This window comes from Hippocampus bargibanti, linkage group LG07 (assembly GCF_051943395.1).
Source record: "Hippocampus bargibanti isolate YZ-2025 linkage group LG07, ASM5194339v1, whole genome shotgun sequence".
In the NCBI taxonomy this organism is placed as follows: Eukaryota; Metazoa; Chordata; class Actinopteri; order Syngnathiformes; family Syngnathidae; genus Hippocampus; species Hippocampus bargibanti.
This window is the reverse complement of record NC_142740.1, coordinates 17,825,272-17,840,420: the sequence shown is the minus strand read 5'-3', so window position 1 is coordinate 17,840,420 and position 15,149 is coordinate 17,825,272. Positions and strand designations below refer to the sequence as shown.

General features: G+C 39.6%; 1 protein-coding gene across 7 annotated transcripts in view; it reads right to left on the bottom strand.

Annotated features, from left to right (window-relative positions):
* Nucleotides 1-7,162: 7,162 nt before the first annotated feature.
* The window catches only part of elavl4 (ELAV like RNA binding protein 4), a 109,836-nt gene continuing 101,849 nt past the window's right edge, over nt 7,163-15,149 (bottom strand). For 5 of the 7 annotated variants that reach the window (XM_089000374.1, XM_089000378.1, XM_089000379.1 and 2 more), the window contains 2 exons: nt 12,457-12,495; nt 7,163-9,104 (listed from right to left, as the gene is read on the bottom strand). In XM_089000374.1, coding sequence (XP_088856500.1) covers nt 8,777-9,104; nt 12,457-12,495 — 367 coding nt within the window. In that variant the 3' untranslated portion in view covers nt 7,163-8,776. The remainder of the gene's footprint in view (nt 9,105-12,456; nt 12,496-15,149) is intronic. The other 2 variants (XM_089000377.1, XM_089000376.1) reach the window with 1 other exon arrangement.

Here is a 15,149-nt window from a genome sequence, read left to right as displayed (position 1 = left end):
GGCACCAGGCAGGAGACACCCTGAATTGGTTGCCAGTCAACTTTTGAGTATTCAATTAGCCTGCCATGCATGTTTGTGGAATGTGGGAGGAAACCAGAGGACCCGGAGAAAACCCACGCTCGCCGGGGGAGAACGTGCAAACTTCACACAGGGAGGCCAGATTAGGTCATGAACTCACGACCTCTGTACTCTGAAGCCGGCGTGCTAACCACTCGACTACCGGGCCAACCATCAGATTTAATTTATACCAATATTTATTGTTTTTTTAATAGATCCATAGTTAGTTTCTCCACAAAGATGACATGTTTATGTTTGTGAGAAAACTGTGAGCCCTGTTTGGTCAATAGTCAAAAACAAAACTACAAACTCATAGTGCCTGACAGGGTGATTAACATTGCTAGCTAGGATGCTCGGTTCGTTTTTGTTGCTCTTGTTATTATTTTTGCTTTTTTTGTAGGGTTTGAGAATCGCATCAAACTTTTGTGATGGAGGATCTTGGTAGGAATTCTCCTAACTTTCTGAGGAATGCCAGGGGAAAAAAAACAGCTAATTTTGATAATTTTGCGAATGCATTATGTTACTTGGAGCTAGCATGAGGCGAAGGTCATAGCCAAATGAGTTCACCACTAGCTTCTCACAAGCACTCTTGGCAAACACATTATCATTAAAGTACAGTAAAGTCTCGTTATATCGATATCGGATATATCGATAGTCCCGGTTATATCGATACTATTTCTATGCACGCACGGAGAAAATTACATGCAAACAGGGTCGGATATATTGATAGTCCCGGTTATATCGATATTTTTTCGGACTCCCTTGAATATCGATATAACGAGACTTTACTGTATTCCAAAATTTCTGGCCATTATGCATATATTTCAAGACAGAAATGAAGTTACATCAAATAAGTATGAAATGAGAAGCGCAAAAGCCTGATCATATCCTCGGGCCAGTTTATGAGTTACCGTGAATGGCCTTGGAACCATTATCATTATAGATGGTGTATTTTTAACCCACAATTGAATTTTAATTTTGAAGCCATGAAAAATAGTGGCACGCAAGTATTCCAATATTGGCCAATTAAGGGATGCTTGTAATCAGTAAAAGTAAAAAAAATGATGGTGCCGATTTCCAGACCAAATGAACAACGAAAGAAAAGGGAGACACTATTTTCTTCAGTGGTTTAGTGGAATTGGCACTTTTGGCCTTGAGTTTAACACTTGTCACTTGGGTCTTTTCTGTTCGAGTGTGGTGTTAATTCCTGCAGGTCTGACATGACGACATCACAAATTGTCAGAAATGTTTTGAAATTTCAAGTTAATTTTAACTAAAATACTTGTCAAAAAACTGTACCACTTTTGGTTGGTACTGTTGTTTCAGTAGAGTTAAAAAGAAATGTTAAGCCACTGAAGCCTTCGAGGCCTAAAGGAATTGGACTTGTGTTGACTCTGCTTTGGAGTCGACCTTGATGAAAGTGTCAGGCCATTGGGTTTCTAACAAAGCGAGAGGGAAGACAAGAGTGTCTGGACATATAATTTTCAAACAGCCGTCATTTCCTCCACAAGCTCTGTAATATTCTCCGGTGTGATTTCGTTTTTACAGGTGTCATTAGGGCACATTACTGCCTTGCCTGTTCTTCTGAGAATACTGATTTTAAACCATGATCGGCCTCTTCCCCTCTCTCTTTCTATACGAAGCAGGAGAATGTGAAATGTCATGTTTATTAAAAATGTGCTTAATGCTTGTAGGCAAAAATGCAGACAAGGTATCTTGTGTATTGCCTTGACTAATCCTTAGCATGGTTCCGACAAACTCATCAATTCTTCCACTTTCTATTGTGCTTGTCCTCATTTGAGTCCCAACTGAGCTGCCCAACAGACTCATCCATCTGTACTCTTGCAATGAAGTAATTGGAATGTATCGAGACAGGAAACCTGTCCAGACTGCTCAGCACAAAGTAGATAAAGCGACTTTAAGTCAGAACAAAATGTCAGAACAAAATGTATTTTGCCACTCTCTGCGGATCCAACAAAGGCACGGTACATTATTTCCAAGTATTTATAAGAAGTGGTTAACGTCTTTGTGCTTTATGTACTCTACTTCTGTTATTATTTGATGTGACTTTCAGAATATCGTTACTTAATTACTAGATCACGCATTGCATTGCAAATCCCAGCAACGGTGCAATAATGTCGTCAAAGTGTTTCTGAATTATACGTGAAAGATTGTTTGCTAAATTTTAAGTTTTTACATACATCAGAATAATCTTTATTGGCCAAGTGTGGAGAACACACAATTTGTCTTCGGTAGAACATGCTGCACTCGTATCATCATAAAAAAGACATGACAAATAAGTATGGAGGAAACTCATAAAGGCTAATTTAATCTAATTTAATGTAATTCCTTCATGTAACAGGTACTTCTCAGGAACAACTGAAACAATGCAATGTATCAAGCAGGACTAAAGTGATCAGTGGTAGAATAAAATCCAATAACAGTTGTACAGTTGGTGCAGCAAAACAGTGAACCATTTTAAAGTAATTGGTCACCGTATTTGTAGTAAAACAATTGTGCAATTATGTAGCTGTCCTTGAGCGTCTCAAAGTGTGGTGTTGGAGATTATATATGTCAGTAACAGTGTTTCAAGTGAGTACAGAGCTTGAGTTACAATGATTATAACTCAACGAATCGGTTCCACAAGGTTGTGCAAAACTAGATTTGGGTTACTGTTTTGCGAGTTAATGGCAACGGAGTAAGTAGCTGTTTAAATGGCTGCAGGATTTGATGCGCATGAATCGGTAACGCCTACCTGAGTAGCTGGAAAAGATTATGTGAATTGTGCGGAGGGTCCAGTAGAATTTTCCATGCCCTTGTCTTGGTTATTGCAGTGTGCAATTACTCGAGAGTGGGATGAGCGGTGCCAATGATTTTTTTCCCAACATTTCAAACCATTTGCCAAGATAGTGTGTGTGATTTTATTTTTGTAAAGTAAATTAATAAATTGTATTTGTAAGCAGTACCTTGACTTGAGATTTTATTTTATTCTGTGAGAAAGTACTCATGAAGAAAATGTTTTTTCCCATTGAAATGTATTGAAAAAACATTAATCCGTTCAGACCTGTCATGGTTCCATTTGTGACCAACAGGTGGCACTGTAGGGCTGGGCCTGTGGCCGCCCACCCATTGGTCATTGTGTCATTTGATCTGTTTCTTTAAGAGGACTCCCGGCACACCTAGTTGGTGTCGGGTCATTGTTTGTATTCGTCATTGTTTGTGTTCGTGTGGTTTTTTTTGTTGCTTTGGACTTGTTTTGGATTTAGTTTCCTCAGTATTTAGTTAATACCATTTAGTTAATAACAAATGGCTCTATATTTTTAAAATGTAACCGAACTCCAACAAGGGAATAATACGACTGTTGTCAAAAAATAAAATAAGAATATATAACAAAGACAAAGGCCGGCAGATCAGCTAGATGGAGATCTGCGTCGCTGTGGGAGCATTCAGTTTATTTCAATCATAGTGGATAAAGTTGTCTCATTTAATTGCCTTTAAATGCGGTTTGCTCGTCACACACCAGAGTTTTTACACATCTACGCTGTGAAGTGGACACATGGAGACAGTCCAAAGAGCCTGATTATTCATGTGCCCCACCTATAGTGGTTTCCACTCTCTGAGACACTCATTCTGCTGTACCGGCCACTCATTCCACTCAAGAATTTGAAACGTCCGATTGGAACCGTGAATATCTTGCATTGAACTTTGTACGTGTAACAAATACAGCAATTTGTGTGTGTGTGTGTGTGTGTGTGAGTGCGCACACAGACATAAAACTCCAAGATATCTGAGCTCTTGACACCTCATTTTATTGTCCCAACATTCAAAAGTACAAATAATTCAAACACAACAGTTTTTTGAAAAAGAAAAAAAAAAAACATTTACAGCAAGAGTTTCTATTTTGTTTCCAGTTTCAGAAATGACCTAAACTAGCAAGGATAACATGAAGTCATTCATCGCAGTAATTAGATTAATAATGAGAAGAATACTAAGAATAATAGCAATAATAACCAGAATAATCGTAATAATATCATCATCATCATCATTGTTCATAATTGTTAAGTAATAACAAAAGCAGGAGAAGAGAGAGAAAGAGAGAGAGAGAATGAGAGAGAGAGTGAAAGAGACAGAGAGACGCAACCCACAGGGCTCCGCCAACATTTTCTTCAGATTTTTTTTTTTTTTGTCTTTAAGGATTTAGTTTTATAGATTTTTTTTAATCAGATAGTAAACAAACACATCTCAGGAGGGGGAGAAAAAAAAGAAAACTGACAAGAAGAAGAAGAGCCGAATTCCTCTGTTCACCTTCCCTCCTCCACTACTGGCTGCCTTGTTCCTACCGGCAGCCTGCCACTCACTAACTCTAAGGCGCTACGGGGATGATGGTGGGACATGGAGCCAAGGTGATGAAGCCCCACGACTTGCACGCGAGCACACACACACGTTTAAGAACGCAAACACAACAGAATGAAATCCAATATTAGAGCTGTATGATCATGTTAATAGTGTTGAATTTCAAAACAGTGAGGCAGTCATGTTTACCGGTATGACACCCCGCTATTCTGCCAAAGACCAGTTAAGCAATTATAACTGAATTTAATGCTGTCTCATTCACGCAAACCAGAACAATCAGACGCATTACCTTGTCACATCAGCAAGGGTAGTGAGATCCATTTCTCATATTTTGACTTTCATGTACGTACAGTGATTTGTGACGAATTGACATGGCAGTAAAGACCTGATGGAAGACAGGAAGATAGTGACAAAACACTATTTTTTGTTAAACAAGGCGACTGCCTGGGGAAATGAAGCTCCAACTCTCACTTCAACATAGTTCCGTGGCACCAGGATGCTACAGGTTGGCACCACAGCACTAGATTTTTCTCACACAAGGTGATGACAAAAGGATGCTCCTCCCCTTACTCCAACATAGTTCTTTCACACCAAGTCGCACCAAATCACAAGTTTTCTGTTCGACGTGGCAACAGCCTGACCGAAGGAAGCTTATCTCTCACTTTAACATAATTCAACATAGTTCCTTCGACATGATTGGACTTAGCCCAAAAATCAGAACAAGGTTAATTTGCGAGTCGTGAATATTGAATATGAGAAGTAAAATGTCATCGTGGTAACCAAAATATTTTAAATAAGAAAAAAAACACATTGCTACGATTACACGCAGAACTAGTCATTGTTATTTTTGCAAAGGCGCAATGTGTGATACAGCTCTTGTATTGGCTTTCAAAGTCAGAATGTTTGTGGCTAATCTCGACGGATACAAACACACTGAAACTGACACACACATACACACAAAGAGGCGGAACACGGGCACGCGTTGCAGGAGGTCACGCAGTGTAGGAAACGGACACATCGGAACAACATTCTACCGGGGTCGTTGCATAAATTCAAGCCCCCTCCGACCGTTACGGCGTCGAGGGGCATGAAGGGATCTGTTTGTGTGTATGATGACGCATGTAATATTGATGTCACACAACTGAGATGCATGTGTGCATTTTACTCTCCAAATATACACACACATACACCTCCTTCATGCTTTTGAACCAAAAAAATCCAATTTTGTATCATGATACGTCTGCAATCCTACATTTTACTTTTCAAAATATAGAATATATATCATACTAGAGTATAGAAAATATAGAATTGGTATAATCAATTTTCATCTCTCCAGAGTACTTCTTCAGTATAGTAGTTTTTTTTCTCTCTATATTTTTTTTTAAACATTTGTCGGTATACAATTTGAAAACTTGAAAAGAAGCCTTGAAAACCAATCGAGTGGACCCTCAAACAAGAATGGGCGTTAAAACGTTGACAGGCCCGAGCCTCCGCGGGCTGGATGTTACAGTAACTACATAGACGTATGCTTTCAGACGGACAGTTTTGCATAAAGGTTTCATCACAAAGTGGTAGTAAGTGGAGGGAGGTGTGGACGGAGTGGCTTAAGAGAACTACACAAACTTATCACAGGTTATATTGAACCAGAACCACTGTTTATAACATTCTATTAAGCCTAAACGTCATTGGAAAAGATCTAAAGATTTCGTTTTTGAACAAGACAAGAAAAAAGCAAGAGCAAATCGAACTATTAATAACTAGGATATGCATAGCGAGTAACTGTTTCTAGTAATAAGGGAAGAGCGTTCCCCGGCCCTCCAGATAATTTTTTTTCAAGTTTTCCTGACTTTTAGATTTTTTTATGGTCATTTTGACATATTGGTACAAAGCACAAATGTACTAAAAGTTCTCTCAGTGCAGAGGACTACTGGAAGAGCTTCTCCACTAGTCGCTTTGTTCCCTTTTGCTCAGAAACGCCCCCCCTCCATGTAACCAGAATCACGCAAATTCACAGACAATGAAACAAATAAATACACTGATAAATTAAGTGGTTCATAAATACATAATAAATAGAAATAAATAGAAATAAATAGAAAAATAAATAATGGAACAAAAATAGATTAAATCCAAACACACTTATATTCAAAGCTTTTTGTTCGTTTTTTTGCCGCGGTAGGAACGTAAAGTTAATCAAGCCTTTTTTTTCTCCACAAGCAACATGACAACATTTGAACATTTTCCTCACAACGTTTTTCTAAGTAACTGAACCACCACTTCATAATAAGTTGCAATATGAAAAAGACAAGCTCCAACTAAAGAACAGTGACAACTCAGATCGTACAGTAGATATCGTAAACCAAATGTAGACTATGTATATATAGATATATATATTTATATATATATATATATTGAGAGAGCGATAGCTCATCTATTTGTACAGAGCAAAGAAAGACGCATTAGTCATAGATCGCCTTTTCAGGAAACAAATATCTAGACTAAAGGAACTAGCTAATCATTGTTCAGTTTGGACAAAAGCTTCACGATCAGCAAGTAACACAAAAGCCAGCAAGGCCCCCCAAAAAATCCAAGGCTTAAGAAAGAAACACAATTTTGTTCAGTGACATTCCTCAAATAAACATTTATTTAGTTGCAAAGAAACCAGATCAATACACACACACACCCACATATATATATATATATATATATATATATATATATATATATATATATATATATATATATATATATATATATATATATATATATATATATATATATATATGTGTGTGTGTGTGTATATGTTTGTGTGTATGTGTGTATTGATCTGGGTTCTTTGCAACAAAATAGTCTGTCGTGACTATTTAGGCGACAACAATAAACTCAATTTAATACCAACATTAACCGAGTAATTATTTTTTTTGTTTTTGTTTTAAATTTAAACAACACATAGAACAACCAACTCGGATAGTTAAAATATTTGAATAATGTAGTATAGCACCTACTGTTGATCGCTAAAAGGATGTTTGCACACAAATGCAGAGAAAAGAGAAACAATATCATGAATGATATGCTTTTTCCAAATGGATTGATGTGCACATATGCAGTTACTGATACCCCATATGGACTGTTGACGATAACAGGAAAAGAAGCAGACAAAGGGTCTCCTTGCTTTGGGCTCTGGACGATAAGGATGGTTACCCTCTCCCTTTCCCTTGTGGGTATTGAATAATTAAGCACTAGTACGTACATGTGTGAAAAATTACCAAAAATCACCTGCCTTGGTTTCCTTTTTCACAAAACCTTCCATCTAGAAAATCGCTGCGGCCACTGTGGCTTCCCAGCGCTGAGCCGACAAAGGACCATTGGCAGAACGCCAAGACAAGGTGGTGCCCCCCTCCCCCCTCCCAGTTAGCCAGTCAAAATATTTTTCTCTTTTTTCAAATCCTGATTCTTGTAAAAATTTCTCAGTAATTCTTATTTTAATGATCATTTATAAAAATAGATTTTTCTTTCTATTAATTTTTTATGTTTTTTTTCTAAACACATTTTTTTCCAAGCAAAGAGATCTTCTCTTTGGCAACAGTGTATTTTTTTCTTAAATTACTGAATATGTAATTAATCAGGAACGCTAACCCATCCCCCACCCCGCACCCGATCTCCCTGTGAGGAAAATACATTAGGTTTTGTTCGCGATCCAAAACAAAAACAACATTAAAAAGTCTTTTTTTCCTTTTTCGTCTACAACATCAAAATCGATGGGAGTGTGAAATCCCATCGAGAATCATTTAAGGGGATCTTTGAATACAACTACAAATGAATGAATGGATCACCAATTGTTAAAAAAGAGCCCCCTCCCTGAAAGTGACCGGGAGGTTCATAGGATACTACCAACAGTGGGTCCAGAAATAGAAAACAAAAGCTAATCTTGAATTGGGACAGTATTCCTAAAAAGGATATTCTCTTCACTAAAATTGAGAGGTCGGACGGTGGGGGAGGTTTGCTACAGTTTACATTGAAGAGAAAAGTAATTTTAGCAGCTGGAACAAAATGGAAAGCATATACAACAAAAGGAAGCCTGCACTATCTCATGGACTTCCCAAAAACGCATGACATTTTGGTTCATTTTCATTTTTTTAAATACTTAGGCAACATTGGCTTATAGGTCCAAAGGGATGATATAAGCCATTTTCAGTTCAATTGTGTTGGATGGTTGCTTCATGTTCCAGTATAGGGTGGTGGTAGTGGTGGTACCTGGAGGAGCAGAGGTGAGGGGTGGAGCTGGGGGATGGTAAAGATCTGGAGGCAATGGAGTGGGGGGTCATTTTGGAGCGTGAAAGAGCTGCATCTGCTTCTACCTGGTTCGAGTTCAGGACTTGTGGGTCTTGCTAGTCTTGAAGGAGACTTGCAGGACGCGGTCACCCAACCTGTAACCGTTGAGACTGGCGATGGCCATGGCCGCCTCATCGTAATTTGTCATGGTGACGAAGCCGAAACCTTTGCACTTGTTGGTGTTGAAGTCACGGATCACCTTAACGTTGTTGACAGCGCCAAAAGGCCCGAAGAGCTGCCAAAGCACGCTCTCGTCTGAATCTGGGGACAGGTTGTAGACGAAGATGCACCAACCGGTGCCGGTGTGCCCGGGGATGTTCATGCCCACCAAGCTGGTCATGCTGTCGATCGTGATGGGGGAAAACCTGAGAGCGTGGAAGAGAAAGACATTGGGTTGAAGAGAAGTACAAGGAAATGCTCATAAAAGATCCGCACTTTGTGGACAAGTTTTGGGAAATTACACGGACAAAAGGGCTAAGTGGCTACACCTTTTGCATTTTTCTACAGGATGTTTCAAGTATATTTGTGTTATTTTAATCAGACAGACTACAGATTCAGAATGAGATTCTGCCATTCCATTAGACATATGTGGATTCATTGGAGGATCACTGATGTCCAGAAGAAGATTCCCCTCAGGATTCCCCGCTGTCACATCATGAGCAAGCCCAGACAATGTCGGAGAGCACAAAGGCATGTGGGGAGTAGAAACGTGGATTTGCCAATTGGATTCATTCTCTGAACGATTTGGAATCCGGTCTTCAATTGGTGGTCTTCGCTCTCTAATGTTCTTTTGCTCAGAATGAGTGGAAACTTTAAAATACTATATATATCTCATTTTAAAACAATATATAACTATTATTTATTCATACTCACACTACTTCCCTCCACATTTTTGGGGGTGTGGGGGGAATATACATTCAGTTTATTACCTTGTAAGAAATTTCCCATTTTTTTCTGTTGGCAGGCCGGTCCATCTCCCATCCTTCGACAATATTTTTTTCCTTTATTGCTAAGCTAAATATATTGTCAAGCCAGCAGATTGTGACAATATCGATGAAGATTCTTTAATTTTATTTTATCAATATTTATTTGGCAAAGGTAATTGAGAAGATATTATCATTCACCAAGCCGATCTGGTCGAAACGTCATCTGACAACTGAGTAAAAAGACGCAAAAGGCTTTGTGGGGGAAAAAAGCGTGAAAGCAAGGCTTCCTCGTTGAATCTGAGGACCTGATCACTGATGAGTTTCACGACATCATCTCTCTTGGAACCTTTCCTTCTATGACGGCGAACGCTGCAGTTAAAAGGCATTCGTCAGGTTAGCACCTTGAGTTTCAATACACATTACACATGACTTGTTTCAGTTGCTGGGTGGGTGCGAAGCCCTGATTGGTCGTTCACACGTAGGTGTGGCTTTATTCCTGTCTAAAACTGTGCCTGTCGGTTTCTGCGTTTCAGCTCGTCATGTTCGACGGGAATATTCTTTATCGAGAGCAATGATGCGTAGTTGACTTTGCCGGCGTGCTCTGAAATCTTCTATTTGCTTTATTGTGAAAGCCTTCCTGTCAGGATTTACCATATATCTGCCCAAGAATATGCAGATGAGGGTTTTACTCTAGGCACCCTTTGAGTGGCTTCTTCAAGAGCTAAACTTGCAGAAAGTTGTTGAATTGAAAGCATTGCTAGAAATTCATCACAGATCACGCACCGGGCTACTAAATCTCCTCTCATTGGCCTTGTAATCTTCTCCTTTTTCCTGCGATGCAAGAAGATTTGGATCCTCAGTTGACTTCACTTAATTGCTTTTCCGCTCAAAGGAAAGGAAAAAGAAAGGGCCCATTTTAAAATCAAAAGTAAATGAGATAAAGAGGTTCATTTCTTCTGCCACCTCTCTTCAAGAAATAACTATAGGCATTATTGGGCATGGTTTAATTGAGATTTCCGCCTTGCTGCAGCTGTTCAGGAAAGGCCTCTTTCTTGGCCAAAGGGAGGGCGAGAGAGCAAAATGCAAAGTGGAAGCACTTTACAGCCCAGTGGCATTAAGGTACAAAGTGTATTCCTCCCACATGTCCGAGACTCTGCAGGGTGTTCTCTGTTCAGTCGTATTGCAATGGCACTGATCGATTTCGCTGTTTGCTGCTCACGGCCCCCGTCCTTATTCTTATCTCGCCAGTGACTATATATGGCCCACGATCACTATGACCTTCCGACATGACTTTTGATGGTGCGCTGTCTGATACTGGCCAATGCGAGGGCTTTGGACGATTGAATCGTTGACTCCAAGGTCTTACTGCAATCGTTTGTCTTCATCGATGAAGTAGCGCAGGGTTTCGGGAAAACATGGTGCTGTATTTGACAATAAGTATCAATTTGTGTTTTTTTTTCAATTTGATTTTTTTCAAGATTTGACATTGAAAATGTGGGTATTTCCTTACGTTAGGGTTATTTTCGGAGAATACCCTTTGCATTGTGTGCCTCTCTGAGTTCGTTTGGGCATCCATATAAATCTGGGAATGAACCCTAACCGATATTATAGAACATCAGGTGCATAGCAACAGTGTCAGCTGACCACATTGTTTTGTCCTTAGAAAAGCCAACTAATGACATGCTTTGCAAGGGTTGATTCAGATGAGGGGCAAGCTTAACAACTGATCACTTGATGAGCTAATTGTGTGGGATTAATTGTTGATTTATGGTGTCTTGAATTTATTGAGGCAAAATTGATAACCCTACTCGGCCGTAACCAAAAGATTCACTTCAATTCAATCCGATCCAAGTTTGCAATCTGAAGAAGATGGCACTACTTGGACACGCTGAGCTCTATCAGTATACAGTCCACAGTTGATCATTACTAATGTTTCTATTTCGTTCCTCAGTAAGACAAGTTGTCCCCAAATGGCGTCTGAAGTGCCTGCAACATGCAAGATGCAGCTGTCAGCAAATCAGAACAAAGGCTACTACGCACCGGGGGTATGTAATACTGACTGTGTATGGAAGCAACAAGGCAAAGAAAAATGAGGCATGGAGGCAAAAAGGAGGAAATTTGAGCAATGCAGAGCAAAGCCGGAGCCATCTGCAGTGAAACATTTCCTGTTTCCAGCAAAGATCCAGGTTCATCCAGCCTCATCGCTTGTACTCGGTAAGCTTGCTCACATCACGGAAACGACTCCCAAAAGAGATGCAGCCAATGTGTACATTTGGCTTCAAACGTAAATGCTGCATCAACAATCTAAATGTAGGCATTTGTGTCAGAGTCCCCCCCTGAAATTTAAGTGTTCATGTCATATGATGTTTGCAGGCTCGGATGCAGCGACAAGGGTAGAGAACCTGAATCCCGAAGAAATAAACAACACCTAGAAATCAAGAAGTCGACAATAAATCCATTCTGTACACAAACAACCCCCCCCAAAAAAACAATCCAAACAACACCAGCACTTGTCATAATAAAAAGAAAGCAAATCCATCACCACTGAAAACAAAGACAAATTGTTTTCTGCTTTTTTAAGTGCTTGTTAGGGCGTTTGAAAAACACTCAAGCTTACGAGTAAAACACAATCAAACCAAAAAAACAACAGAAAATGCAATCCACCTTGAAAATTTGTTCAACATAAATGTACAACAAAAACTACACGAAAATTAAACCACATGAAAAGGATACTGGAAAAAAAATAACTTAGTCAACATGGACATCTGGCATTGGGTGAAGTTTTAATTACCTCTTTACGCCATAGGCCATATTAAGCAAATTGTCCAGCCTGTAAAGAGAAGGAGGGTTCTGGGGTTAATGGTGGGCAGATGGTTGACTTACTCAATGGAACTAACACACAGTCTCTGTCGGGACCGCATGATCCTTCTCACTCAACAACATAAGACCTCATTCGAGTTAGCACATGACACTGAGGAGCCCTCCTGCCAGAAGAAGCTAGCATTGCATCAGTCCCCTGACTATAGCACAGCACTTGTTACTGCCACACATCATATCCAGAATAGCAAGCGCCTTAGCATCAGCGTACAGCAACGAGTCAGGGTTGTTGCAAACAAACACTACTGCTGGCAGAAGTAGAGCGTAGTTTAGCGCCAGGTTAGGGGGAATAGCTAAGCTAGCGCGAGTGCTAAAATAGGAAGGCTTTCTGTCAATGTATTTAGTGCCACCACGTTAAGTCTTGGGATCCAGATAGAGAACTCCTTACACATCAATGGTCTGATACAGAGTGCTGCCAGTCTAGTAACACCGACATTTTAAGTGATGCATCTGTGCAAGCTCTCAGTCGTACAGGAGTGGTCCATTAAATTTTCAAATATTAGTTCACCGATGAAGCTTCTTGGATGAGAAACGAAACGTCCAACACCTTCAAAGAAGTACAGGTCACAGCTGAATAAACGTCTTCATCGATTTTGAGTGATTGTCAATGAGAGATGATAATGATTTTAACCAACAAAAACATTGGTGTATGTGTCATGAACATCGAGTGCAGGACTCAGCAACCTTCTTGAATCTGAGAATTATTTCTATGGATATTGATTAATGTAAAAACTTTCCAGTTTGATACACGTTTAAAATAATACATTTTGGTCAAAGTACTTGACATATTATTGGTACAAAGTATTACATATTATTACTAATAATGAGTGAGATTCATCGACGAGAGGATGCTGATCATGTTAATGAGATTTGACAATGATCCCAAATGATTTTGCAGAGTAATAAACAAGTATGACTATGCACTACTTTATTCCTGTACTTTTCTGCCAATGGTTTTCAAATGATCATTTCTAGAACATTGCGAATATATCACAATATTTCATTACAGGGATGCTACTTTCAGAATTGGCCCATGGGTGATTTGTGAGGTCCTTGGAGGGTTAACCTTGATTATTGACCCATGGTATAGTGGCTTTGTGGTAGAGGTTGAAATATGATAACAGAGTGTTTGACCTACACATCAGGGGGCACACAATATTGATATGGCTTTAACGATTGTAGCAAAGTTGTCAATTTAGACAAGGCTGTGGTATGATTAACTGAATATCTCAGTCCAAGTCAGTTCTTTGGCCCCAAGATGTCACAAGAAAACGACAAGCATATATGCCCAGCAAAAATTGCCGCTAGGTGAATTTCGAAACATGTACATGCAGATCTAAGCAGTGTTTTAAGAGTGCTGGGCTAAAAAGCTTTGCGGTGAGGCAGTTTTTGTGCCTATTTATGTGTTCCTCCAGAGACCATCAGAATGTGTGCACGTGTGTGAGTGAGAGGGATTAAGAAACCTGCGGGCTGTGTGAAACGGTGTCCCTCTCAGATGGATGCAGTCCGCTTGATGACTCAATGACCTTCATTCCTCACTTGCTCCCAGCCTGTCTTATGTCTTATTACCTTCTCAAGCCTAATGGACAGGGGCCATGGCTTATTGAGCAACAGCTGGCTGGAGCCGCTAGGTTCCTCTTGAAAACACTATAAACTTAACCTGGCGACAGGGGTCCGCCTACTTTAGGTGGCAGTGGTGGCACAGTCATTACCTCTTCCAAGGACATTATTTTGTCATTCCCTTTAGAAAGGATGAAAAATCTTATAAAAAGACTGTTAAAAATACATTGGAAGGGAAGAGCAGATTTGGATTGATGTTTTGTCAAGATTTGTAATAGCGGAAGATTTGTTAGCGAGGCTGACTGCTAATCCCATGCTATTTTTTTGTAAAATTTGAACCACATACGCATATGAAGACTTTACAACCGTGTTGGGTATGTGTTGGGTATTTTATGTGTCTGGACATTTGACTGCTGGATGTAGTTTGATGAGGGCGACAGACAGGTGAGTCAAATGTCGTCGGCAAATTGTCCAACGGGAAGATGAGATCCCAAAAACATAATTCACGATTTGACAAGTATTATTTTCAAAGTCGACTAGTCGATTGGTCAACTCATCTAAAAGGTATTGTGATGTTCATTTGATTGAACCACTTCATAAATCACATTGTAGTCCACTTAAAACACTTGAATGCAGCCCATTAGCAGTAATTAGAAAATGACATAGTAAGCCAATGAATGTTGGTAAACAAGGACATTGGCGGGAATGCACAGAGAAAGAGTTCTGGGCCAAGTGCAAAAAGACATTTGCTGGCCGCTGGGCCACCGGTTCATCACAAAACAACCTGCTGCTTACACTTTCTCACCAACACATGCAACCAAATTAACAGTCATGCACGCCCAGCATGCAAATGCTCAGCTGTTTTTTTGCACTGCTTCTCAAACGCAAACAATGGCACCTTTCAGAATCAGAATCAGAAAACCTTTATTTGTCCCACAACGGGGAAATTTGTCTGCTCTCTCAATGGAAGAATATGTGCATTTTTTTCTTTTCTTTTTGAAACAAAAATGTTTTCAGCTATAATTGGTTCCTGTCTTTGTGATAATA